At 37.9% G+C, this 27281-nt stretch overlaps 1 protein-coding gene and 1 pseudogene across 2 annotated transcripts in view; both read right to left on the reverse strand.

Moving 5' to 3' along the window:
* Positions 1–26418, reverse strand: part of SLC30A9 (solute carrier family 30 member 9) — a 76608-nt gene extending 50190 nt beyond the window's left edge. The window contains exons 1-4 of one of the 2 annotated variants that reach the window (XM_028088640.1): positions 26204–26291; positions 25868–26063; positions 15109–15276; positions 779–838 (exon numbers count right to left, since the gene is read on the reverse strand). In XM_028088640.1, coding sequence (XP_027944441.1) covers positions 779–838; positions 15109–15276; positions 25868–25946 — 307 coding nt within the window. In that variant the 5' untranslated portion in view covers positions 25947–26063; positions 26204–26291. Of the gene's footprint in view, positions 1–778; positions 839–15108; positions 15277–25867; positions 26064–26203 lie in introns of both variants that reach the window. The other variant, XM_028088639.2, reaches the window with a different exon arrangement.
* Positions 4233–11610, reverse strand: LOC114197556 (ornithine decarboxylase pseudogene; annotated as a pseudogene).
* Positions 26419–27281: the final 863 nt, after the last annotated feature.

A 27281-nucleotide genomic window follows, 5' to 3' on the forward strand; every position in this document is an offset into this window, starting at 1 on the left:
ATGAGTTTTTTTTTTTAAGTTACTTTTTAAAGATTTCTTCAAAGTATATAGAAATCCCTATTGGTCTGTCCTGGCCCAGATTATTGACGATGATGACTGCTATCGTGTTCATTATTCTTCGCTGTAACTATATACTATGGATCATCTTCAAGGTTATCCTAGGAAAGAAATCCCATTTTTAGCACAATCTGATAGGCTCAGGGAAAATGCCCAAGGCCATACAGCTAGTACGTGCTGGAGCCACAAACTGAGTCCACTTTCGTCTGATGCCAAAGCCATGGTGCTTCTAGTCACAGAGTTACCGCCCCTGTCAAACATGCTGCTTTGGAGACAGGAGCCATAGCTCATTACAAAGGGCAGAGCTGCAAACAAGAATGCCTTCGTCACTCAGTTATTCCTAAAAAATAAAGCTGGACAAGAATGTCCAAACTCTATCTGGATTTGAACATGCTGTAACTGAAAGGTGCTGGTCTCTTTAATCACATTACTTTTCTAAAAATGATAAAGTAATTGATGACTTTTATTTGCCATTACTGCCTTCTTTGGGCTTTTGAAAAAACAATTACCACAAAATTTATAACCAAAATGCAAAGTAAACTTCAGTAGAAAATTAGCTTATAAGCAGGAGAATAAATCTTTATGGCTGGTATATTTAAAGAAAAGTAAAAATGGACTGTACACTCAGAATAATATAATTATATAGAGCTCTATATAAACTAATTTTGTATATTTAATTCAAAACACCATTATAATAAAAAATAGAATAAAATATATTTACCTCTTACTTGGAGAGGTTCTTGCTCAAGTGGAGCTTTCAGTTCAGCGCCTATATTTTCTGCTGTAAGGTTTATTTAAAAAGTAACAATAAGTAGTTGCTTTCATACAAACCTATAAACTTAATATTAGCTAATGATAAGGCAATGTGTAAAAAAGATAACATATGATAGACCAAGTTGCATTTATCCTAGGAATTTAAGAGTAGTCAAACATTAGTAAAACTATTAATGCCCCTCATCATTAACAGACTAAAGGACAAAAGCTATAGAATCATTTCAGGAGCTAATGAAAAAGCATTCACTAAAATTAAACACCCATTCAAGTTTCAAGCCTTTTTTGAAAATTAACACAAAAAGGAGTTTTCTTTTTTTTCTTTTTTTAATTATGTTAATCACCATACATTACATCATTAGTTTTTTTGATGTAATGTTCCATGATTCATTGTGCATAACACCCAGTGCTCCACGCAGAATGTGCCCTCTTTAATACCCATCACCAGGCTAACCCATCCCCCGCCCCAGAACCCTCAGTTTGTTTTTCAGAGTCCATCGTCTCTATGGTTCATCTCCCCCTCCGACTTACTCCCCTTCATTCTTCCCCTCCTGCTATCTTCTTTTTTTTTTTAACATATATTGCATTATTTGTTTCAGAAGTACAGATCTGTGATTCAACAGTCTTGCACACCTCACAGCGCTCACCATAGCACATACCCTCCCCAATGTCTATTACCCAGCCACCCCATCCCTCCCACCCCCCCACCACTCCAGCAACCCTTAGTTTGTTTCCTGAGATTAAGAATTCCTCATATCAGTGAGGTCATATGATACATGTCTTTCTCTGATTGACTTATTTCACTCAGCATAACACCCTCCAGTTCCATGCACGTCGTTGCAAATGGCAAGATCTCATTCCTTTTGACGGCTGCATAATATTCCATTGTGTATATCTACCACATCTTCTTTATCCATTCATCTGTCGATGGCCATCTGGACTCTTTCCACAGTTTGGCTATTGTGGACATTGCTGCTATAAACATTGGGGTGCACGTACCCCTTCGGGTCCCTACATTTGTATCTTTGGGGTAAATACCCAGTAGTGCAATTGCTGGATCGTATGGTAGCTCTATTTTCAACTGTTTGAGGAACCTCCATACTGTTTTCCAGAGGGGTTGCCCCAGCTTGCATTCCCACCAACAGTGTAGGAGGGTTCCCCCAAAAAGGAATTTTCTTAAAAAATAAAACAAACCTCTAACAAACATACTCAATGGTGAAAATTTAGATGCATTTCTTTAAAATAAGGAACAAAACGAGGACACACACTATAAATTCTTTTACTCAAAACTACCCTAGAGGGGCGGCGGCTGGGTGGCTCAGTCGATTAAGCATCTGACTTTGTCTCAGGTCATGATCTCAGGGTCCTGGGACAGAGACCTGTGTCGGGCTCCCTGCTGAGCAGGAGTCTGCTTGTCCTTCTCCCTCTCCCTCTCCCTCTGCTCCTTCCCCTGCTTGTGCTCTCTCCCTCAAATAAATAAATAAAATCTTGAAAAAAAATATTCTAGAGATACTATTCAATGAGGAAAGAATGACTATTGAGTGGCTACTGGGACAACTATACAACTCCCTCCCCCCGAAATAAATGAATAAATAAAAGTTAAAAATTAAATATACCTCACTCCATAAACAGACAATTTCAGGTAGATTAAGGACTTACGTGTTACGGCATTTACATGTCTAACAGACAACGACAGAGAATATTTCTATGATAGAGAGATTTCTCAAACAAGAAAAAATGGGTATATTCTGCTAAATCAAAACTTCTGCCCATCAAAAGATCCTTAAAAAGAAAGAAAGAAAGAAAGAAAGAAAGAAAGAAAGAAAGAAAGAAAGAAAGAAAGAAAGAAAAAGAAAGAAAGAAAGAAAGAAAGAAAGAAAAGGCTCAAATTGGGAGAATATATATATTTTTTTTAAGATTTTTATTTATTTATTTGAGAGAGAGAGACACAGTGAGAGGGAACACAAGTAGAGGCAGTGGGAGAGGGAGAAGCAGGCTTCCTGCCAAGCAAGGAGCCCGATGCGGGGCTCGATCCCAGGACCCTTTACATTTTACAACCATCAGATTAGAAAAAATGAAAAAAATATATTAATATCTAATGTTGGTAAGGATACAGGAGCAATGTACGAATTCATACACTGCTGGTGGAAATATAAACAGGCACAATTACCCTGCTAAACAAGCTGCCATTATCAATATAGTTGAACACAAGCATAACTTATGACCTAGCAAACTACACTGCTAAGTCAGTATGTTTGCCTTGATAGAAACTTGCACAAGAATACAAGGAGAAAAGTATATGAGTGTTTCAGAGCCACACTGCTCTGCTGCTTCACACTGGAAACCCTAATGTCCGTAAGCATGAGAAAAGACAGATATACCATGTTATAGTCATGGATTTCATACAGTAGTGAATAAATATAATAATAGTTTTCTTTCTTTGAGCCTTTACTATGTGACAACCACTACTTATTTACATTTATCAACTCATTTAATTCACATAACCCTCGAAGTACGTACTCTAATTATCTCCACGAAAATTAATGAACCAGACACATATACTGTTAGGATAAATCTTAGCAAAATTTAATGAAAAAAGTAAATCACAAAAGCATACATACAATAAGTTATCACACAATAAATAAATAAAAACAAGCTAAACAATTAGAGATACATACAAATGTCTAAATCTATTCCTTTTTTTAGAAATCGGCACAAAATTCAGGACAGTCATTTGGTTTTTCTTGTTTTTGTTTTTTTATTTCAAGATACTTTTTTTAATATAGATTTTAAAGTTATCTCTACACCCAAGATGGGGCTCAAACTTACAACCCTGAAATTAAGAGTCACAGGCTCCACCAACTGAGCCAGTCAGGTACCCCTCAAAATACTTTTTTTCCTTAAGATTTATCAGGAAGAGGGGCAGAGGGGGTGAGAGAGGAGGAGGGAAAGAATCCTAAGAAGACCACACTGAGTGCAGAGGCCACGCAGGGCTTGACCCCAGGACTACTGAGATCATGACTTGAGCCAAAACCAAGAGTAGGTTGCCCAACTGACTGAGGCAGCCAAGAACCCCAAGGTACTTTATTTTTTAAAACAGGTCATAACACTAAGCTTTTGGCCCATTCTGCCAATGTATAAGCTAGAAACACTTGCTCAGTAGCTGAGGAGCACTCTTTAGTAGCATGTGTGAGAAGTGAATAAAAATCCTATAAAAATAATTATTCAAATAGTTTCCATAGGAACACAGATAACTGGCCCCATCTCCTAGCCTTCCATATTGTTGCATCCATGCCAACTCTACTTACAAAGACTTTTCAAAACCAGCAGTAATTAAGTTAAATGGTCCCCCCAAATCCCACAATTCAAGCTAAGCTCAAAGTGAACAGCTACAGGAGTGGCACCTACACGTGAGCGCAAGCTGAAGCACAAGCAACAGGGGGATGCTTCATCCTACTCTCCCAAGCACAGGACACAGACAGAGGGCTTACGTCCTATGCCTCTACTTGGGGCAGGAAGTCGTGGTTCTAGATTTGCTGCATCAGTTGCCATGTTGGCCCCGAAATGTTATAGTATCTAGCTGGCCTCTGGTACCCACCCAAAGTAGAAGCAGCAGCAACAGTGTAAGCACCCACATTTTCAAACAGCATCCAATCGCCCACATGCATCTCGGGCAAATCACAGCTGTCAACAACGTGATCAAGGCTGTCACATGTTGGTCCCAATATGCTAGTTGAATAGTACCTCGAATCTGGTTTGGGTCTCTTCTGCAGAAGGGGTTTCACGTGGGCATGATCATAAAGGATCCAATGAAATGATCCATATACTCCATCACTCACGTAATAAAGGCTTGTTCACTCGATTCATCCTCATCATCAGAGCCTGTCTGTTCCTTTAATACAAGTTTTTTGGCAATGATAGTAACTGCAAGCACGAGAGCTGGTGTAACGTGGTATCTGTTGGGCTCAGCTATGAGCTAGGCTTCTCAATCCTGAGTCTGATTCCGGTGTAGGAGGCAGAGGGGACTGACCAGGATGGTCGCTTTGGATGCACGGGGTGAAGGGGACTACGAGGGGGATGTGATCAAGAATGTAAGGCTCCTACACTGGGCGGTAAATTCCCAGGTGCTGATTTTGTTATGTTTTCTAACTTAGATATACATCATATATATTCTTTCATATGTATCGAGTATTTTGTAACAAAAATCTCACCCTTAAAAAAATTTCCCTTGTATTTATACCCTCACTTAATAAGATACATTAAGTTTATTAATAACAGCTAACATTTACTAAGCACTTAAAATATGCCACATACTGTACTACAAGTTTTGTAGTATGCATTATTTCATTTAGTAAATGCATTATTTCATTTAATCATAACAAAGCTGCTGAGGGAAGTACTACATTATCTTCATCTTACAGATGAGGAAACTGAGGCACAGGAAAGTTTTCAACTTCCCCAAAGGGCCACACAGCTAGGATTTTAAACATGAAGGCCGTCAGGATTGAAACTGGAGTCATTTTGATTAGTCTATGCTGTTAACCAACTTCCTACGCTGTCTCTATGTTTAAAACAACATTTGATATATGAGTGGATGTTTGTGTATTTTTCATGGTGGCAGGGGAGGGGGAAGGACAGAAGTAACAACTGGATTAGCAACATGGAGGTTACTGGTAAGCTTCTGACAACAGCAGTTTCAGCAGGAAGAACGGGGGACAGAAGCAATAGGCTAAGGTGAGAATGAGAGATGAGATATGAAAGCAGTATTCGGACTTTTAGCAGGAGCTAGAAAGGAGAATGAAATCAAGGAAGGACCAACTGGATTTCACATAGAGGTGAGAATGATGAAGAGGAAGAAAAGGGTGGTGTAACAGATCAAGAGGAGAATCCTAAGAGCCAAGAACTTGAGCAGCTGAGATAGTAGAGGATCCAGAACATGTCTTTGAAAACATGTAATAAAAAGTGTTTTGAAATACTTAGATCATCAGTGTACTTAAATGATATGCAGCACCATGAAATCTGACTGCTTGAGTAGTGGTACATTTGGACTTCTGCCGTTTTACCGTCCATGTTCAGTTTACCATTCCCCCTCCCTTTTTTTGCTTTTATTTTTATTTTGCCTTTCTTGCCATCTGTTAGATTGATAAAATTATCTACATCTTCTTCCCGCCCCATCCCCTATGATGGTCTGAAATTTATAAGATTACATTTCTTTTGTTTTAATGATTCCACTTAAAAATATAATATACTTTCCTATAAATCTTTCCAACCATCAATAAAGTCATTCAGTATATCAACTCTCCTCTAAAGAAAAAAACCTTTAACCACGGAAAGCTTCTTTGATCTTACTACTCTTGACTAAAATTTTAGCATTTAATATTTTAAAAGGTTGTTGTTTTTATTATCAACAGTTAATTTTACCTACACATTTTGTCCCTAGCTTGCTCTTCATGGTCTCTTTTATATCACAATACTTTCTTTTTTTTAATTTTATTTATTTATTTATTTATTTAGAGCACACGCAGGGGGAGCAGCAGAGGGATAGAGAGAAGCAGACTCCCCGCTGGGCAGGGAGCCCGACATGGGGCTCCATCCCAGGACCCTGGGATCATGACCTGAGATGAAGGCAGACGCTTAACCGACTGAGCCACCCAGGCGCCCCTCCAGTGCTTTTTTCCCTCTGGGTTTACTCTGCATCTTATACATACAGATACATACTTAAGTTTCCTTTTTTAATGTGGGTGGGTTAATAGTAAATGACATTCATCCTTCTAGATTTGAAATATTTTTTTCTTTTTTAAATTTTTTATTAACATACAATATATTATTTAGACGTGAAATATCTTTATTTTGCCTTCACTCTAGATTGGTTATTTAAACCAGTGTAAAATTCTAGAGTAACATTCATTTTTCCTTTTACCCTTTCATGGATGTTACTCCAAATCACTCCTCCTTATGTTTTCTGCATATTGTAGCAGATAAAAAGCCTACTTCAAAAGAACAACAAACTGGATAGCATTTTCACTTTTCTCTTTGGAAGCTTTTAAGTTGGGCTGTTTGTTTTTGTTTCTAAATCTGTGAATTTATTTTTACTTCTCCCGCTTAGTATTCAAAGTGTACTTTTGATCTGAAGATTCTTTTTTTCTCTATTCTCTCTGAAATGGCCTACTAAATGTAGGCTAGAGCTTCATGCCTCTGAAATGCCTTTTTTTTTTTTTTTGAAAATCTTTTTGCTTTCCTCTGCACACTGAGTGTCAATTTCAATTTACTAATCCTCTACTTGATGATGACTATTTAATCTATTAAACTTTTTTTTAAAGATTTATTTATTTATTTTAGAGACGAAGAACAAGCAGGCGGGGTAGGGGAAGAGGAAGAGAGAATCTCAAGCGGACCCCACGCCAAGCCCAACACAGGGCTCGAAACAAGGACCCTAAGATCATGACCTGAGCCAAAACCAAGAGTCAGACGTTTAACCAACTGTGCCACCCAGGCACCTCTAATCTATTAAATTTTTATTTTAGTGACTACACTTTCATTTCTAAGATTTCTAGTTGGCTCTTTTCCAGATGTATTTATTTTTTTGAGGATATTAAACTTATTTTAAAGCAATTCAGACTGTTATTTTAATATCATCTAGAGTTAATACACATTTGAATTTGTTGGCTTTCTTACAACTAGGATTTTTCATGTACTTTTATTTTTTTATTGATATAATTGACATAAAAGATTTTTATAAATTTAAGGTGTATAATGTGTTGATCTGAAATTTATATATTGCAGTATGATCCTTCCTGTACTTTTAAATTTTGGAATTTACAATCTTATTCTGAATAGGATATATCCTTTCACTCTCCTTCTCATGCTCTAGCTCAAAACTCAATCTGATCCTTCTGTCTTGAACCAGATTTCCTACTGCCAGTTTGAAATTCCTACCCCTCTATCCAGTCTCCAAACCAGCAAATAGTAGGTTCCAGTTCCTGTTTTTCCCTCTTGCCTCCCTACTTTACAGCCTCCTACAAGACAAAGCCTCACATAACAAATGGAAGAGGCTAGTTCGGCCTCCTCTATGAGAGTGTGTGTGTAAGTTCAAACAATAAGTCTGACTCCAGCACCTGGCTATGCATGTAGCACCCGAACCAAACCAAACCCCTGGTTGCCAATGCCTGATTATAGACTAGAGTCCAATACCTTTTGTTACACTCTTTTTTTTGTACAAGCACATCTTTTTTTCAGTCCAATTGTTTTTTCAGTTTTCTCTTTCTATATTTTATCTATCACTCCAAGGAGAAGTAGAAAAGATACCTCAAAGCATCTATTCACAATGCCATCTTGATCAGAATTTCTGCCTAAGCCACTGATTTACCTTCCTTCAAGGGTTTTAAGGATAAATTAAATGCCAACAGACTAGGCACTAACAAAGGTAAAACTCTTTGCAAAGGGCGCCTGGGTGGCTCAGTTAAGTGTCTGCCTTCAGCTCAGGTCATGATCTCAGTGTCCTGGGATCAAGTCCAGCATCGGGCTCCCTGCTCAGCAGAGACTCTGCTTCTCCCTCTTCTCCTCTCTCTCTCTCTTGCAAAAATAATTAAATAAAATCTTCAAAATAAAAAAAATAAAAGCAAAAATCTTACATCTTCTTTTTAGTATATTCTTAGGGTTTTTTTTAGTGAAAGCCACTGGAGAAATGACTTAACATGGTATATTATGTTTTGATTAACTAAAACATGTACACAAAATCCAAAAGGCTTTAATTACCCATCAAATCCTAAGTAGGTTATGAGAGTATATTGGTAAATTAAAGATAGGCTTAAAAACACTCCTATATAGGGGTGCCTGGCTGTCTCAGTCGGCACAGCATACAACTCTTGATGTCAGGGTTGAGTTCAAGCCCCACGTTGGGTGTAGAGATTACTTAAAAAATAAAAAAAATAAATTTAAAACACACGAATAACTACAGCTTGTAACATCTGACATTGAACAGTTCAATAATATGATTTTATTTTTTTATTTTTATTTGCAAATTCTAAAGCATCTTTATAAAATCCATATATCAATTACTTAAAATTTTGTTTTGAGGAAGAGAGAGCAGGGTAGACAAAAGTGAAGGAAAAGCTTTCAACACTCACCTAGTATCTGAACAACTAAAATCTATTGTCGAAAGTTTCAGACACAACCCTCTTTTCCGCAATGATCAAAATAATTCAACCACATCACATGAAGTGAGTTGCTCTAAGACTGATATTTTTGGATATTTTTCTTACTACAAACTGTCTAGATGATACTAATAATATAGTGCTAAGAATTATAAATAAGAAATGCTAGTAAATTGTTCAAACACATGTATGAATACTTATTTTGCCCACCAACATCTTAATAAGCTTATACTGTATCACTGGGGTAGAATCTTTATGATTTCAATAAATAACTAGACATTCTATCCATGAATATCTCTAGACACTTGTTTAAAGCTCAACCCCTGGCTGTTTGCCACACATCTGCTGTCATTAGCAAAATTAAAACTAATTTTACTAAAATTTAAAACATCTGAATGCTCCTTAAAAATTTAAGGATTCCTTAGCAAGTCTTTGCCTCTTAATGAGCTGTTCCTGACTTTACCATGTGATTTGAATTATTCAAAAGTCAATCTCAAATCCTTAAATATACAAATTATCTTTCAATCAAGCAATTACTTGATGTCTATCTAATGGCTAACAAGTTCTAATTTGTCCTAAGCAAATTGTGGAAAATTGAGCCCAAAATAAAACCGCCAATAAACAATATATTTCTAACATAAGAAAATAAACTAACATTTTAATTTCAGTCAGTGGAGAAAAAAGAAATCTGATCATGGATTTTCATTTCAAGCATTTCATACAGCAGAACCAACATTAAGTACTTTTGCCTGAGTCTATGTTCACCTCAGAGGAGTATAATACCATATTTTACCTTTAATTATATTATTTCATCACTTGTTTCTTTTCCCATTTCTATGTTCCAATAAATACACTTATTTCTGGAACTGAGGGACTCATTATACTCTCCATCCCTTCATCTTCTAATATCAAACTCTCAATCAACATTCGTCCCTGCAGTTCTCCATCATCACAAGGAAAAGAGAAAAAATTGGCTAAAACTGCACAGTAAGCCCAAAAGGAAGACGGGGCTTAGGGAAAAGGATGAAAAACAGGAATTATAAACATAAGCACAGGTTTCTCGAGGAATCTATAAGATATTCCCCTGTAAAAGACATCCAACTAAAGAAAAGGTAGTCTTGAAATGTTTATTATTCCTCAAACACTCTCTTCTTCTGACACCATATTCTCCTTGGTTTTTCTCCTACCTCTCCAGGCTGCTCCTTCTTAAGTATTCTTTGCAGGCTTCTCCTCTTCCACCTGTCCCTTATTTATTGGGGATTTCTGTACTAGAAGATCTTATCTCCTCACTCTGAACTCCCTTCCTGTACTGTCTCAAACACACTCATGACTTAGCTGTCTCCTGGGTATAGCTAATAGCTACTCCTAAATCTCTCCCCAAGTTAGAACTCTGCATTCACTCATTTACAAGTATTTATTAAACCCCTACTATATGCAAACCACTGCTCTAGGCACTGAGGCTCCTGCTCTCATAGGGCTTTGGAAACAAGTAGGAGATGAGAAATAAATAAAAGAAATATTGAAAAATATCAGTCAGTATTAACTGCTACTTACAAAGAGAATTAAAATTAGGCTAATATTAAAGACTGGGTGGTTGCTTTATTTTATTTTTTTAAAGGTTCTATTTATTTATTTTAGACAGGGAGAGAAAGAGAGAGCACGCACACGCATGCACAAGTGGGCAAGGGGCAGAGGGAGAGGGAGAGGGAGAAACAGACTCCCTGCTGAGCAGAGAGCCCCACACGGGGCTAGATTCCAGGACCATGGGTCATGACCTGAGCCAAAGGCAGGCGCTTAACCAACTGAGTGGGTGGCTACTTTAGATGAAGTGATTAAAGAATGACTTTGTGCAGAGTTGACATTTCAACTAAGATGTAAATGACCGGAAGGGGTCAGCCATTTGTAGAAGGGTACCTTGGAACGAGAAAGTACCTAGAGCAAAGGCCCTATAATGAGAACAAGGTTTGTATTAAAAGGAGACTGGTTTGGCTGAAACATAATGAGCATGAAAGAGAGTGAAAGCACGGAGCCCAGGGAGAAGGCAGTAATCCAGCCAAGAGATGATGATGTCTCACAGCAGAAAAGCAGCATACCCAACTGCCTACCAGTCATCTGTTAAGATGTCAGAGAGGCACCTACAATTCAGATGTCCAAAACTAAATCACCATCTTCTCATTAAAATACACTCTCGCTCTGGTATTCCCAATTTTAGAAATCAATGAATCATCTACACAATCATCCAGTCCAGTCAGTTACCAGGCACCATGCTTTACTTGATCCTCTTCTCTTTTTCCTAAATTCAATCACCAAGTCCTAATTTTTCAGCTCCTAAATCTCCAGTTCATCTACTCACTTAAAAAAAGCATTGCCATTAACCTAGTCTAGCCCTCATTTGTATTACGGCTCTCAATCTCTTTCCTTTCCAATCGGTTTTCCAGTCGGCAACTAATTATCTTCCTAAAATTTTAAATCTGATCAAGTACTTCCTCTACTTAAAATACTCTAACAGATTCCCACTCCTAGAAAACGAAGTCCAAACTCCTCAACAAAACCTTGATTTGACTTTACTTACCTCCTGATATTCATCCCTTGTGCTCTCAAAACTACCAACATCACTACCAGGTCCCATACTCACTAATCTAATCACACTAAATTACTTGCATTTTACCTTCTTTCTCTACCATTCATCACACCAATACCTAATTTTCTTTTAGGTCCCTAATTAGATAATATTTCCTCACTGAAAACTTGCTCAACCACTCAAGACTCAGTTCAATACCCCTCTAAGTGCTCCTGAGGTGTACAGTATTTCCTCCATCACAGTATTTACTACACAGTATTATATTTGTTTGCTTAACTTGGTTTTAGTAATTTTCTGTTTTAGTAATAAACTCAGAGTCATTCTATTTTGCTGCCATATAGAAAGTGTTCAATAAATATATCTTGGGGTGCCTGGGTGGCTAAGTCAGTTGAGCATCCAACTCTTGGTTTTGACTCACGTCATGATCTCAGGGATGTGGGATCAAACCCTGAGTCTGGCTCTGCGCTCAGAGCAGAGTCTGCTTCTCCCTCTCTCTCTGCTCCTCCCCCTGTTCTACCTCCAAAGTGAATAAATAAAATCCTTCAAAATAAATACCTCTTGAATAAATTAATGAATAAAGGACTTCATTTTAATGCTGCACAGCAGACTAGATACCCTGAACAAAATCTTTTCAAACACATTGCTAAGCTCACAAAAAATGATGCAAAGAGGGCAAAAACAAAAGGAAAGCAGAATCTCTACAGACTAAGTGAAAACAACAAAGCCAACCTCTCCCCTGAGATTTCTGTTGAGGTTTATAGTCTTTGAGCTTCCTCCATTGCTGCTAGGGGCATGAGAGACCAGAGAACAAGACTACATTCTATTCGAGATGGAACATCTAACAGGAGACACCCAGAAAAAAAGCTAGACAGACAGTATAGCTGTGAACTAAAAAAAAATATATATATATGTGTATATATATATATATATATATACACATATATATATATATACACATACACAGAAGGGAATAGCAAGAAAGCATGCCAACCTCTCCTTTGGTGTTAAATAGTGGGGTGAAAAACATAAGGCTAAGTCAGCCCTCACACAAGCTTGCAGTATGAATTCATGCTACCAAAGTGGTCTAAAAAGTCTAGAGCAAAGAATTTAAGTTAATTTGGTCCTAAGCTGTATTCCCAGCAGCTAATAAAAGCAGAAGCAAATGCTATGCAGGAATGCATCTTCAATCTCTGGACTTCAAATAGTTCCGAAATATAAAACTACATGGAAAATGAACAACTCTCAATTAAAAAACATAGATACGGCATCATGAATGAGTGCACACAGGAAAAAGATAATATAGTAAGAACCAAAAATTTCAGATAGAATTTTCATTTATAGAATATAAAAGACATGTTTAATATGGTAAGTAATAAAACAGGAGTTTGAAAACATAAGAAAAAAAGAATAAGCAAGGTGAAAAATAAATGATTTCTAGAAATGAAAAATATAATCATTGAAATTAAAAACCCAACATAAATATCAACCAGCAGATCAGAGGCAAACTAACAAGGGAATTAGCAAACTAGGCAGACCTAAGAAAATAATCCAGAATTCGGGCCAGAAAGATAAAGACATACAAAATATGACAGGTTTAGAGACATGGAAAATAAAGCAAAAATATCTAACATAATTCTAATTAGAGTTCCAAAAGGAGATAAAAGAGAACTGAAAACTAGCTCAGTCAGTGGAGCATGTGACTCCTGATCTCAGGGTTGAGAGTTCACGAGCCCCATGTTGGGTGTATAGATTACTTAAAAATAAATGAGCAAAGGGGCACCTGGGTGGTAGAGTTGGTTAAGCATCCAACTCTTGGTTTTGGCTCAGTTATGATCTCAGGGTCATGAGATCAAGCCCACATCAGGCTCTGAGTTTCTCTCTCCCTCTTCCTGACTCTCCCTCTCAAATAAATAAATCTTTAAATAAATAAGTAAATAAACTTAAGAAAAAAAAGAGAACTGAATAAAGGTAATAGAGAGTGACAGAGATCTGTAGAATAATACTAATCCTCAGATGCTGGAAGCCCAACAAATCTCAAGCAGGATAAATACATACCTAGTATGCAGAAATACATACATAGTAAAATTAGAGTTTACACCAAAGAAAAATTTTCAAAATAAAGTTAATCAAATTTAAAAAGCAATAAAATAGAAAAGACATGAGAACAAAAGCATGATATGTGACTTTTCAACAACAGAAGCCAAAAGACACCGGAATAACATCTTAAATGTGTCTTTACCATAAAAAGATCCTCACCTAAAGGAACTTGTTTTCTTAGGATGCACATCAGACAGAAAGACCAGAGAAATAAGAAAAAGTGGTTAACAAAGATTTTAGAAAAATCTGAATAACAATGTATATTGTAAAGAAGGGAAAGAGCAGAACAGACACAAAATACTAGCCAATAAATAGCATGTAAATTGGGAGAAAGTGACCAGAATTAAAGCATTCTAATTTCTTTATATTTTTCAGGAAAAAATGTAAACTTTTTAATAACCTTTAGACTTTGAAGTACATGGAGTATGTAACTCCCAAACAAGTGCATGTATGTGTGTGCTTTTGGGGGAGAGAGGATAATGCAATGAGAAAAAAAAAAAGAAAAAAGAAAAAAATTTTTAAATGCCAAAAATAAAAAAATAAAACCACAAGGAAGTTCATGAAACAATGGCAGAAATATGCCCAAACATATCAGTGATAACAGTAAATATAAACAGACTAAATTTCCAATTATAAGACAAAGATTACCAAATCAGGACAAAAAAAAGGTTAAAGTCAGAGGGTGGGAAAATTTATACCAGGAAAATACTAATAAAATCTGGTAGAGATATTACTAAAAAAAAAGTTGTTACATAAAAATAAAGGATGTAATTCATCAGTGTTATGTAACAACTCTAAATGTTTTGTATCTAATAACATAGCTTCAAAATATATAAAGCAAAATTTTAGAAAGAACTGTTAAAGGAAAGACTGTCAAATCCATCAGAGCTATCATGGCTTAAATGCCTACTTTAGAAGAGAAAGAAGGTTCAGAATTAATGAACAAAATTGCTACCTGATAATTTAAAAATGAATGACAGAATAAACACAAAGAAAGCAAGAGAATATAATTAAGGTAAGAATAAAAATTAACAAAACAGGAAACAAACATACAATATAAATGTTCAATGTAAAAAGATATTACTTGGAAAAATAAGAAAATGGACAGAGCTCTGGCAAGATTAATCAAGAAAATGACAAATACCTTAAAGAATGGAAAAAAAAGATATAACTATAAATGCTGCTAAGAGTATACAGAGACTATTATGAACTTGATGCCAATAAATTAAAAATTTAGTTTAAGTGAACAAACTCCCAGAAAAAAAAAAAACTTACCAAAACTGAGTCAAAAGCAAAAAAATTAAATTAGCAGTTAATAGCTTTCCACAAAGTAAACACTAATTTAGATAGTTTTGTACATAAGTTCTAATGAACATTCAAGGGACAAATAATCTTACACAAGCTAATTCAGTATACAGAAAAAAATTATTTTAAAAGATTTATACACACCTGTTTCATCAAATGATGGTACTTTTTCCACTCTGAGAGTCTGTGATCCCTGTCCTTCTTTCTGAACATTTGTGGAGTATGACTTCACTTGACTCAGTGTACAAATATATGGGTGACTACAGTGAACCATGTTTGAAAAGCTTCCCAATGTCACTAAATTCTGCCATTCTACAAGAAAAAAAAATTAATTTCAAACTCACAACAAAGATTTTATACCCAATAAAACATACCCACTATGAAAGAGAATAATTTTACAGAAAAACAGTAAAACTTTCATTCTGCTAAATACTCTAATGAACATGCTAATCCATCCTCTCTATGGAGGTTTTCATTGACCTGTAGGTGTATGGGGACTACATTTTGTAAAGAAAAAATAATAATATTCCTATTCTCTAATTTGTAAATTTATTTATATGGCAATCTTTTATTTTTTGTCTTTTTTTAAAGATTTTATTCAGTGTGCCTGGGTGGCTCAGTTGGTTGAGCGACTGCCTTTGCTCAGGTCATGATCTGGAGTCCCGGGATCGAGTCCCGCATCAGGCTCCCTGCTCGGCGGGGAGTCTGCTTCTCCCTCTGACCCTCCCCCCTCTCATGTGCTCTCTCTCTCAAATAAATAAATAAAATATTAAAAAAAAAAAGATTTTATTCATTTATTTATTTGAGAGAATGAGAGAGAGAGACAGCACACGCAAGAGCAGAGGGAGGGGCAGAGGGACAAGCAGATTCCTCCTGCAGCCTGATCCAGGGCTCAATCCCAGGACCCCGAGACCATAACCTAAGCCAAAATCAGACGTTTAACCCACTTAGCCCACCCAGGCGCCCCTGGAAACTTTTAAAATATGTAAAATCAGGTAAGACTTATTCACCTCTTCTGAAACATCTCTGACATATAATAGATACTTTTTATTTTGTATGCTGATTCCATGTTAAAAAAATTTTGCAGAATAGAGAACTCAGAGGGGGGGGAGGTAAGGAGGGCTTCCTACTCAGAACTACCCTGTGTCCTTCTGCTAGCTAGAGAATTATTCCTCTTTCATTTCACAATCAATAAGTGAATTATATTAATCAGTCATTCATACTGTCACTGATTTTTTTTAATCAGATAATTAGATCAACATTTGGTGAGATTCCTCGGTATATAGGAATTCTAATTGAGGGAAGAATAGAAGACTAATTACAAAGCACTTCAGCTGCTGCATCTGGTTGACAGTGGGCTTTGGAGGGCTGAAATACTGAAGAAAAATATATTCCATATTTGCACTGAAGTGGCAGAAAACTAAATCTGTCTATCTCTACTCTCATGTGACCCTCTTTCTCTTTTTTTTACTATAAGTACTAGACCTTGAACACCTTGTAAATAATTTTCATAATTTTTAAAGTGTTAGGTGAAATAATGAAGTTATACCATTAGAGATCGTCAAGTTTTTCCCGAGAGTGGAGAGTTAAGCATTTAAGGGCTGAAACCTTTCTTTCCTTTCTTTCCCTAAGTAATCTCTACACCCAACTTGGGGATTGAACTCACAACCCTGAGATCAAGAGTCACATGCTTTACCTACTGAACCAGCCAGGCGCCCCAAGGGTGAAACTTTTCTGTTTAATAATGATCTTCCCAAAATGTTAACTCATGTATGTGCATGTGCAGATACACGCCTTCTGAAATCAAGAAAAATAAATCTTTTCTTAATGACTCGGAGAATTCATCAGGAACATAAGTTATCGTGAATGTCAAAGATAATTCAAAAAGCATGAAGAATATAAAGCAGTATAAATATTCACTCAAGCTTCAGGCGTGGAACTTTTGAAAAACTTCTTGATGTCAACTTACTGTTTCACTTTTTTGGCAAATGATTGTTGAAGGCCCAGTATGTTTTTGGTCATTTGCCCCTATTTTTTAAAGGCTTACTCTTACTCTAAAGTAGAGCAAATATAACAATGTACCTCCTTGCACATTAAAATCTGTAGCCTACTAGCCAAATCAGTGACGCAAGGATTAAAGCAGATTTTCCTAAGAAACTCACCCTCCAGAAAAGCATCTTGTTTACCATGGCTACTGGGGTTCTGACCTGTCAGTCCTATTCAAAGTATCTTTTGTGATTATTACCTAACAAAGCCAATATGCCACCAATGCTTTTTTTTCACCCATGTGCTAAAGTGTTTAAAGAGAGACTACTCCACAGTCTTTTTTTTTTTTAAGATTTTATTTATTTGTCAGAGAGAGTGAGAGAGAGCACAAGCAGGGGAAGCGGCAGGCAGAGGGAGGAGCAGGTTCCCCACTGAGCAGGGAGCCCGATGCGGGACTCGGGACTCGATCCCAGGGCCCTGGGATCATGACCTGAGCTGAAGGCAGATGCTTCACTGACTGAGCCACCTAGACTTCCCTACTCCACAGTCTAAAAATCCTTCCTCAGAAGATAGTATTTTCCATGACTTGATCCTCGATTTTTTTTCAAGGTTCTCCTTAGTTTTTCAAACATTAAATTTCAAACATATGCAAAGGTAGGAAAAAAGTACAATAAATTTCCAGGTACTCATCACCCACCTTCAGCAATTATCAACTCATGGTGAACCTAGTCCTCATCTCTACCTGCACCAATACTTCCTTACTTCCATGTTAATTTGATGCAAAACTCAGATAGTGAATTTTTTAATTTATTTATTTACAAAGATTTTATTTATTTGAGGAAGAGTGTACAAGCTGGGGAGAGAGGGAGAGGGAAAAACAGACTCCCTTCTGAGCAGGGAGCCCGACATGGGGCTCGATCCCAGGACCCTGAGATCATGACCTGAGTCAAAGGCAGCTGCTTAATGGAATAAGCCACCTAGGCACCCCTCAGACATAATTTAGTTCATAAATTTTTCAGTATGTATTCTAGGAGACAAGAACTTTTTAAAACACAGGCAAACCACCATTATAAAAAAATAAACAATGCCTTATATCATCAAATAGCCTCAATTTCCAACTGTTTACAAGTGTTAGAACTTTTGTGTGTGTGAACAGATCCTAATAAGATCCATATACTATTGCTGACTGAGATGTCTTTTAAGTCTCCTGTATACAGGCTGTAATACAGCCACAGGATGTATTTTTTTTTTTTTAAGGTAGGCTCCATGCCCAGTGCAGAGCCCAAAGCAGGGCCTGAACCCACAACCCTGAGATCAAGACCTGAGCTAAGATCAAGAGTCAGACACATCACCAGCTGAGCCACCCAGGTGCTCCCAGGATGTCTTTTTTTAAGAGCCAATTTTAAATTGAAGAAACCAAGTTGTTTGCCCTAAATTTTTATCCTCGTAGTTTTCCAATCTGAATTTTGCTGACTTAATTCCCATGGTGTTGTTTAACCTGTTCTTCTATATGTTCTATAAATCAATGGATATACAGGTTTTATCTAAATTCTGACTCTTTTTATTAGAACAACTCTACTTATTAAGCAGTGATGAGTTCTGGGATGCCTGCCTGGCTCAGGTGGTATAGCTAGCAACTCTTGATCTCACGGTCATGAGTTTAAGCCTCATGTTGGGCATAGAGCCTACTTTAAAAAAAAAAAAAGGGCAGGGTTAAGTTGTTTCATCAGGAACCACATAATATTTGGTTGTCTCTTTATTTGTGTAGTGTCTGCTATTGTTCAGTGCCCAGAACCATTTATCCATTAGGTGGTTATAAAATGGTGATATTCAAATTTTACCACTTCTTCATTTGTCAGAATACTTCACAAAGAGAAAATTCCCCACATTTCTTTGGTTACTCAGCAGCATAGTTCATATAGGAAAATCAGGCTAAATTCTCTCCTTATTTACCAGTTCTCAAAATAATGAGTTCACTACCTACCATCCTGAAGTAGTGACACATTAATTTGTATCATTATTTCATAGATTTAAACATTCTTTGATATATTTCAATCCATTTTAGTCGTTTTGATTAATGCTCAATCTGTCCCATTTTTGGCCAGAAGGGTCTCTTCAAATTGACTCCTGCATTCTTTTGACACTATCCTAGTACTAATCTTTGATAGCTTCCTTGCTAGCTGTTCTGAAAAGTCCTTAATTTTTAACTTCAGTAGAATTTCAGGTATCAGCAACTTTAAAAGTACACATTTGACATTAATGCAAGATCAAAAATTGCACAAAACTTGAAGAATACATTACCATCTTTAACACTTTATACTCTAAAAAATATACAGGACCACATTTGATTCAAGAAAACAAATACAGTATCTAACACACAGCAATAGAAACACAACCATTAAAAAAAAGAAACGAACAGGGGCCTGAGTGACTCAATCGTTTAAGCATCTGCCTTTGGCTCACGTCATGATGCCAAGGGTCTTGGGATCAAGCCCCGCATTGGGCTCTCTGCTCAATGGGGAGTCTGCTTCTCCCTTTCCCTCTGCCGCTCCCCTGACTTGTACTTGCTCTCTCTAATAAGTAAATAAAATCTTAAAAAAGAACCATTTTTTAATCAATTATTGAATTCATTAGTTAATTCTAGGAGGCAGAAAAATAGTAAAAAAAATATTACCCACCACTAATATACCCTTTCTTCAAGGTGACATCTAAAATATGTTGCATACAGAAGATTAATCTTTGAGAGTGTGGTCCTCACTGTTCTTTGGGTTTGGACAAGGACTTCGCATTACTGTGTATTTAAGAGCTATTTTTTTTTTAAGATTTTATTTATTTATTTGACAGAGACACAGCGAGAGAGGGAACACAAGCAGTGGGAGTGGGAGAGGGAGAGGGAGAAGCAGACTCCCCACCGAGCAGGGAGCCCGATGCAGGGCTCGATCCCAGGACCCTGGCATCATGACCTGAGCCGAAGGCAGACGCTTAACGACTGAGCCACCCAGGTGCCCCAAGAGCTATTTCTTCACCAAGATTGCGAAGAGACTCTTGTCAGTCTAGTTAAAAAATCACTCTGCTTTTATTTTACTGCTATTGCCTCTGTAGCTCCTAACAATCACTGCTGATAAGCACTTGTCCTCTCTCCAGTGTGGTTTGTCACATACCACTTATTCTGGCTTTGAGGAAATTTGGCCTTTTCAGATTACAACAAACAACAAAAGAAACTCTTTTTGTCTCATGCAAACTAACAATTCTGTCTACTGTGTATGTTGCTTCTGCAACAACCATAACTAAAAACAAACAAAAAGATTTCTTGCAGTTTGTACTGTTTTTTTACTGGCTAACTTCAGGACTAGAGAGTCAAACTTGTAGCCTAAGTCTTCTAGAGATTAGTCTCTTTATTTAAGAGACAATTTCAGTAGTTTCTCCCCTAAATTCCTAAAGCGCTGACATATCAAAAACTAAATCATTGTTACACTTAATTTTATAAGAGGTTAGTGTGAACTTAAAATACACAATAATAAGCAGAGTAGCACAGCAGAAGCTTGCTGGACCCATTAAATACACAATAATATAAAATGCAAAAACTGCTCTTCGTGGTAATATTTATCATGGCAAAAACAGGAAACAACTTACATGTTTCCTAATGGAAAAATAATTAAATTATGAGAGGTCTCTGTATTTTCATTGTGTATACATTTAAATCTTTTAAGAATGTGGGGAAATATTCATAATGTTGCATTAAAAAAAAGCAAGAGAAAAAATAACATAGTGGGATTTCAACTATTAAAAATGTGACTAGTGGGGGTACCTGGCTGGCTCAGTCGGTAGAGCATGTGACCCTTGATCTCAGGGTTGTGAGTTTGAGCCCCATGCTAGGTGCAAAACCTACCTAAAAAAAAAAAAATGTTGGGGCGCCTGGGTGGCTCAGTTAAGCGGTTGCCTTCAGCTCAGGTCATGATCCCAGGGTCCTGGGATCGAGCCCCAGGACAGGTTTTCTGTTCTGAAGAGAGCCTGCTTCTCCCTCTCCGTCTGCCTGCTGTTCTGCCTGCTTGTGTGCTCTCTCCGTCAAATAAATAAATAAAATCATTTTAAAAAAAAAGGTGACTGGGGCGCCTGGGTGGCTCAGTCGTTAAGCGTCTGCCTTCGGCTCAGGTCATGATCCCAGGGTCCTGGGATCGAGCCCCACATCGGGCTCCCAGCTCCGCGGGAAGGCTGCTTCTCCCTCTCCCACTCCCCCTGCTGTGTTCCCTCTCTCGCTGTCTCTGTCAAATAAATAAAAATCTTTAAAAAAAAAATGTGACTGGTGAAACATCTAGATTATGCATAATTTTTACTCCATAATTTACTTTTCTGTATTTTCAAAAATGCCTAAATTTTTAAAAACTAAGAATGTAGTCATTGCCAAATTAATTTTATTAGTATTACTACCAATACTAACACTATCTAGTTTACTTTAATGCTTTTGACTAGCCAAAAATGCAGAAATACCTCTTGTGCCTAATCATCTACCAAGCAAAAGTGTGACCTAGATCAGGTAGCTCAGCCTAGGACTACTGCTGACGTGATTTTTATCCAGCAACAGGAAAATTCTGTTTTTCGTTTTTGGGTTTTTATTAAGTAAAGAATATGAGATCCTGGCAACTTCCTGCACTGCCTCTTGGTATATATCCCTACTGCACTTAATTCTTGTTAATATTTGCTTAGAAAAGTAAAAACAACAATATCTAATATATTCAGGGTTTACCAAGTGCCACTGTCCAAAATACTTTACCTGTATTATCACACTGTATAATTTATATTCCAAAACATACCTCAAAGCCACCTACTTCCCTCCATCTTCATTGCTAACTACCCTGGCCTAGCCCCAGCCTTGTTTGCCTAGATAACTCCCAAATGATCTCTTTAATTCACCCTCTCCTTTCTGATCCATTTTCCACACAGTAGTCAGACTGATAATTTTTAAAATATTGCCCCCCCTTTTTTTAAAACTATGGCCTAAAAGACTCCGATGCCTCTCAAACTTCATTTCATACCCTATCCCCCCTTACCCGAGCCACGGCAGTTTTCTTTTCTGCTCCTGATTACACTAGTCTGGTCTTCAGGGTTCCTATTTGCTCTACCTGGATTGATGTTCACCTGGCTTGCTCATTTTCATTTTTCAAGACTTGATTCAGTCACCACCTCCTCAGCATATCTAATGAAATGGCCTCTGCTAGCTACTTTCTAGCCCATCACCCAATTTATTTCTTTTACAGCACTCAGACATGTTTTCTCATTCCTGGTGTCTGCCCAATAAAGGCGGATACTATGTCTTGTTCAGCACCACAGCACCAGCAACAACGCCTCGCCTCGGACCTCTTTGCTGAATTGTACTTCACTCTCTAAAGGTTATGAGGTGCATAGTATAGTTAGTATCATTTTACAGTTAAAAATCCTATCATTGGGGCACCTGGGTGGCTCAGATGGTTAAGCATCTGCCTTCGGCTCAGGTCATGATCCCAGGATCCTGGGATCGAGCCCCACATTGGGCTCCTGGCTCAGCAAGGAGCCTGCTTCTCCCTCTCCCCCTGCCTCTCTCCCTGCTCATGCTTTCTCTTCTCTCTCTGTATCTCTGTGTCTCAAATGAACAAATAAAATCCTTAAAAAAAAAAATCCTATCATTAACTTGAACTACATAGAATCATGGTGTCAGCCTGCCAGAATGGTCTTTTATTGCTAGTTATTCAAAGTGGGGTGGGGGTGGTGGGCATAACAAAACAAAATTCTTGTCAGATTAGAGAAAACAATAAAATACAAAAATTTAATTTATATTTTTTTATTTAAAACTACACTTCTATTAATCTCAGATTTAAGCAAAAGCACATATCTGTTAATTTGGTATGCTGTACTTAAAGGAGCATCCTCCCATCTCAATTTTTGCCAAATGAGGCAAGGCATAAATATATGAAAAATAAAATAAGTGCTCTATGCAAAGTCAGAGGAACTTAAAAAGGAAATATTTACTACAGAAACTAAGTCACATTTTTATCATTGAAGAGGATTATGTTTACTATAGATTGTTTGAAAAACACAAAGTAATAAAAAAAATTTTCTAGAGAAACTTACTGTTAATATATATTCTAAACTGTACTTTTTTCTAGTTTTACCTAACAGCATAATAGCATTTTCCCATGTCACTATTCTTCTAAATTGATTTTTTAAGCCCATAATAAAGGCACCAAAATATAGTTCAGTTTCCAACTCTCTATAACTATAAATGTTACCAATTTATTACTATGAATAATGAACTTGTGCACACATCGTAATACCTGATTATTTCTTTATATAACTTTAAATAGAATTACGGGGGGGAGGGGGCGGCGCAGCACCTGGGTGACTCAGTCAGTTAAGCATCTGCCTTCGGCTCAGGTCCTGATCCCATGTGGGGCTCTGTGCAGAGTCCCCTAGTCCCTGCCCCTTTGCTCCTCCCTCCCACCCCGCTCTCTCTCAAATATATGAAACCTTGAAAAAAAATAGAACCACTGGGTCAGAAAGTATAAACCTTTAAAGTTTGTTTGTTTGTTTGTTTGTTTTAAAGATTTTATTCGCTCATTTGACAGAGAGCGCACACAAGTAGGGGGAGCAGCCAGCAGAGGGAGAGGGAGAAGCAGGCTCCCTACTGAGCAGGGAACGGGAGGCGGGGCTCCTCGATCCCAGGACCCTGGGATCATGACCTGAACCTAAGGCAGATGCCCAATCGACTGAGCCACCCAAGAGCCCCTAAAGTTCTTTTCATAAAATAACTGACCTCCAAAACACTGTTCAACTCTAAGTCCCAATCAACAGAAAACGAGAGTTCCTGCTTTCCTGTACCCTCAGTATGAGGTATCATTATGAAAAACTTTGCCAATATGAGACCGGAAATGAGTAGCAAATCCTTAAACTTACTTTTCTATGCCTATTGGTAAGTATGGTACTTTACACTTTTATTGGCCACTTGAACTCCTTTATGAACTCTTTCATTTCTTTCAGCCATTTTTTTTTTTTTTACTGGAAGATACACTGGTTTGTAAGAATTCTTCATAAATTAGGGATATTAATTTTGTAACTGCCCTGTCCAATACAGTAGTCACTGTTCACTGAGCACTTGAAATGTGACTATTCTGAACTAAAATGTGCTAAATGTAAAATATACACTGGACTTCGAAGATGTAGTACAAAAAGATGATGTAAAATATCTCAATTTTGATCTTGATTGCATATTGAAATATTTTTAATATACTGGATAAAATAATACTAAAATTAACTGTTTTTACTGTTTCACATATGGCTATCAGACAACCCAAGATTACATACATGTCTCACGTCATCTTTCTTTTGGACAGTGATCCTCTACAATACTATTTTCCTTTTCACCTTTAAACTGAGCTTTCAGTGTATAGGCATTTCTCATTTTTAAGTATGCAGATAAAGCAACTGTTTCCCTTAAGGTTTCCTTCTCTCCTTACTCTTTTTAAGTTTACCCCCTCTGCCATACAGGAATTTTAGAAACATAAACTTTATTTCTTGACAAAGAAAAACATGTTTTTAGATTTTTTTTCCCAAAAGTTCTTCAAATATCCTTTTCTTCTTACATGCATCTACTTAAATAGTACCCTTTTTCTAAACGCTTTTTAAATTTTACCATAATGGCTGCCCTTTTAAAAATTGTTTCAGTTACTACTGGAACTAAATTTTCACAAAGAAGGTTATTTTTAAAACCTACTATGTGTTAAGTGCGAAAACACATTTTAATTTTCTGTTGATAAACATTCCAAAGAACTTTGCAAAGTCATTCTCACTGAAGAAATAGGTAATTATTTGTGGTTCACAGGCGGATGAGACAAAGAGTACATAATTTTCGGCATGATGACAGCTACAGAGAATAGGAATAACAAATTACACTATTTCAAGTCCTTTCTACCAACTTAGAAGGCAGTTTAGCCAATATGCCTAATTTAAGTGTAAAATGCCAAAATTGCCTGGTCAGTAGAATCAACTATGCTAGAAAGTTTACTTGGGGATTCTAGAGTACTGTATAATCAGAATATTCATTTTGTTCATAAGAGAACCAGCTATATTGCCAATATAGAAAAATTCAACTTTTCTATACCCACCAAAAAGCCCCAGAACACGTTAAAAGTAACCCTTCTGAAATTTTAAAAGCCAGCTTTTACATTTATTGCAAATAAAAGATACTAATATATTCTAATTAATCTGCATAGCACAGGCGTCACTATAACTTATGTTACTTGTAAACTTGAATGACTCTACTACAAGTTCTAACTTCTATTGCCAGGCCACAAACATGCTACAAATTTTTTTAAACATGAATTTTTGGGAAATGTTTCTGTAAATACTCTGTATGCTCAAGAATCTAAGGAATTAGACTAGGGGTGGATTTGGTTCTGTGTTTTTCCCTCTGTTCTCAAGGGGTCAAGCTATGGCAAAAAACGTAGGTAAGCCTGACTAAAACCTACAAGTTCAATGCTATTTTGGAAACTGTGGGACAATTTAAATTTGAGTCAAAAGAGAATGTGGAAAGAAAGGGATAAAAATTCTAGTCAACCACCTTTTTCTGGGTTACAGCTCCAGTACACAGGTTTTAACCAAAAAGATTGTTAACAGAACTGAAGTTAGTTCTTTTGCTTTACGATCCAAAACTGGGCTCATTCAATGACTGCGGCATGGTCATATCCTCATACTTAATGATTCGTAAATGATGAGTAGCACCCCCATCCCTCCCTCCCTCCTTTTTAGGAAATTTAAGGAAAAAAGTTGGGAAAACGGGAGAAGGAGCAGCGCAAGAAAATCTGTTGAGCCAAAGACGCTCAATGAAGGGGAGTCGGTGAAATCGAAAAGACCCTGGCACTTTTAGGATTCCGCAATTTCTCATTACCTAGGGGAGAGGGGTTGTCATCGGGGGACACCGCGATGCGCACGTAGCATTTTATCTGGTACAAAGTGGTTGGCTTCATGTATGTGACCCAGCCGGAGAGCTACCCGCAAGTTTCCATGCGAGTCGTGCTAGGGCCTTAGGCAAAACCAGGGTCTGGGAGAGCTGTCAGAAGTCCCCGCCAGCTGGGCGGGCTGAACTGCAAAGACAGAGACCCGAAAGGAAGGTTCTGGGGTTGGGGAAGGGCAAGCGGGCGAAGTGCCGGAGGCGAGGCGCCGAGCCCGGCCTGCTCCTCCAGGCCCGCTGCCGTGGAGCCAGCGGCCGAGGCGGGACACTCACCCTGGCGCTCGCTGGAGCCGTGGGCCGCCGCCCTGCAGCGCAGACGGAGCCGGCACAGGGAGGACCAGCTACATCTGTGGGCCGCAGCGGCGGCGGCCAAGCCCGGTAACATCCTGGCGGGGCAAAGGCCCCCACTCGGACACCACCTCCTGCCTCCGCGACGCCGCGGGGAACTAACTCCATAGACTGGACACCTGCTAACGCTCACGCCTGCGCCGCCGCTGCGGCCTCTTTGACCCGGAAATGGTGACATCATTTATCGGCGCCGGTCGCGCAGGTGGCGGAAGTGACGTAGACAAAGAGTACAAATCTGGAGGCCTTGTCTTCGCAGACCGAGACCCGCGGCGTGGGCAGGGCGTGGCTGCAGTCAGGGTTTGGTGTCCGCCCTTTTTTCCCGCATCTGTATCTTTTCGCTTTAGTTGGAAATCATCGCGTATTGTTTTCATCTAAACAGCTAGGAAAGCTTTGGGAGAAGTGACAGGGCCTTTTCCGGCGTCTGCCTGCTCCCTTCTAATTTGTGAGCTCGAAATTTGGGCGGTGGTGTTGGAAATGGGAAGAAAGGTGGAAAAGAAAGATGCTGGTTTTCTTAACCTCTTTCGGGAGCCTTCTTGGATGAGCCTAAGCAGCGGCTAACGTACCGAACTCAGTACTCTCCGAACATTGCCACAGTACGTCGTTCTCTTTGTAACACACTTTTGTGTAGCCAGTACATGAAGGCAAGTACTCATTTTGGAATCAGTACTTGCCTTACTAACCTCTGAACCTCGATTCTCGTGTGTAGTGTAGTAAAGTAAGGCCTTCATATGTTCAAGATTTGCCTGAGTAGAGGGAGATGTGCAGACATCGGAAAAGGAGTCAGTCTGGTTCTAGAGAGAAAGAGACCGGAACAATATTCACCGGGGTGTTTACCCCTGACAGGCTTGTTCAGGACTCAGCGTAAACTCGGGAGAGGCTTTCCTTAACCCTGGCCAGTGTAGTAGGGCTGGTTATTCTCTGCCGGGTTGCATTGTATTTTTTCTTCAAAATGCTTATCACTATTCGAAATTATCTGTGGTTTTTTTTTTTTTAATTTTCTCTC

The sequence above is a fragment of the Eumetopias jubatus genome, unplaced genomic scaffold (assembly GCF_037043125.1).
Source record: "Eumetopias jubatus isolate StellerSeaLion01/CBP00866 unplaced genomic scaffold, mEumJub1_p1.0 scaffold_2, whole genome shotgun sequence".
Taxonomy (NCBI): Eukaryota; Metazoa; Chordata; class Mammalia; order Carnivora; family Otariidae; genus Eumetopias; species Eumetopias jubatus.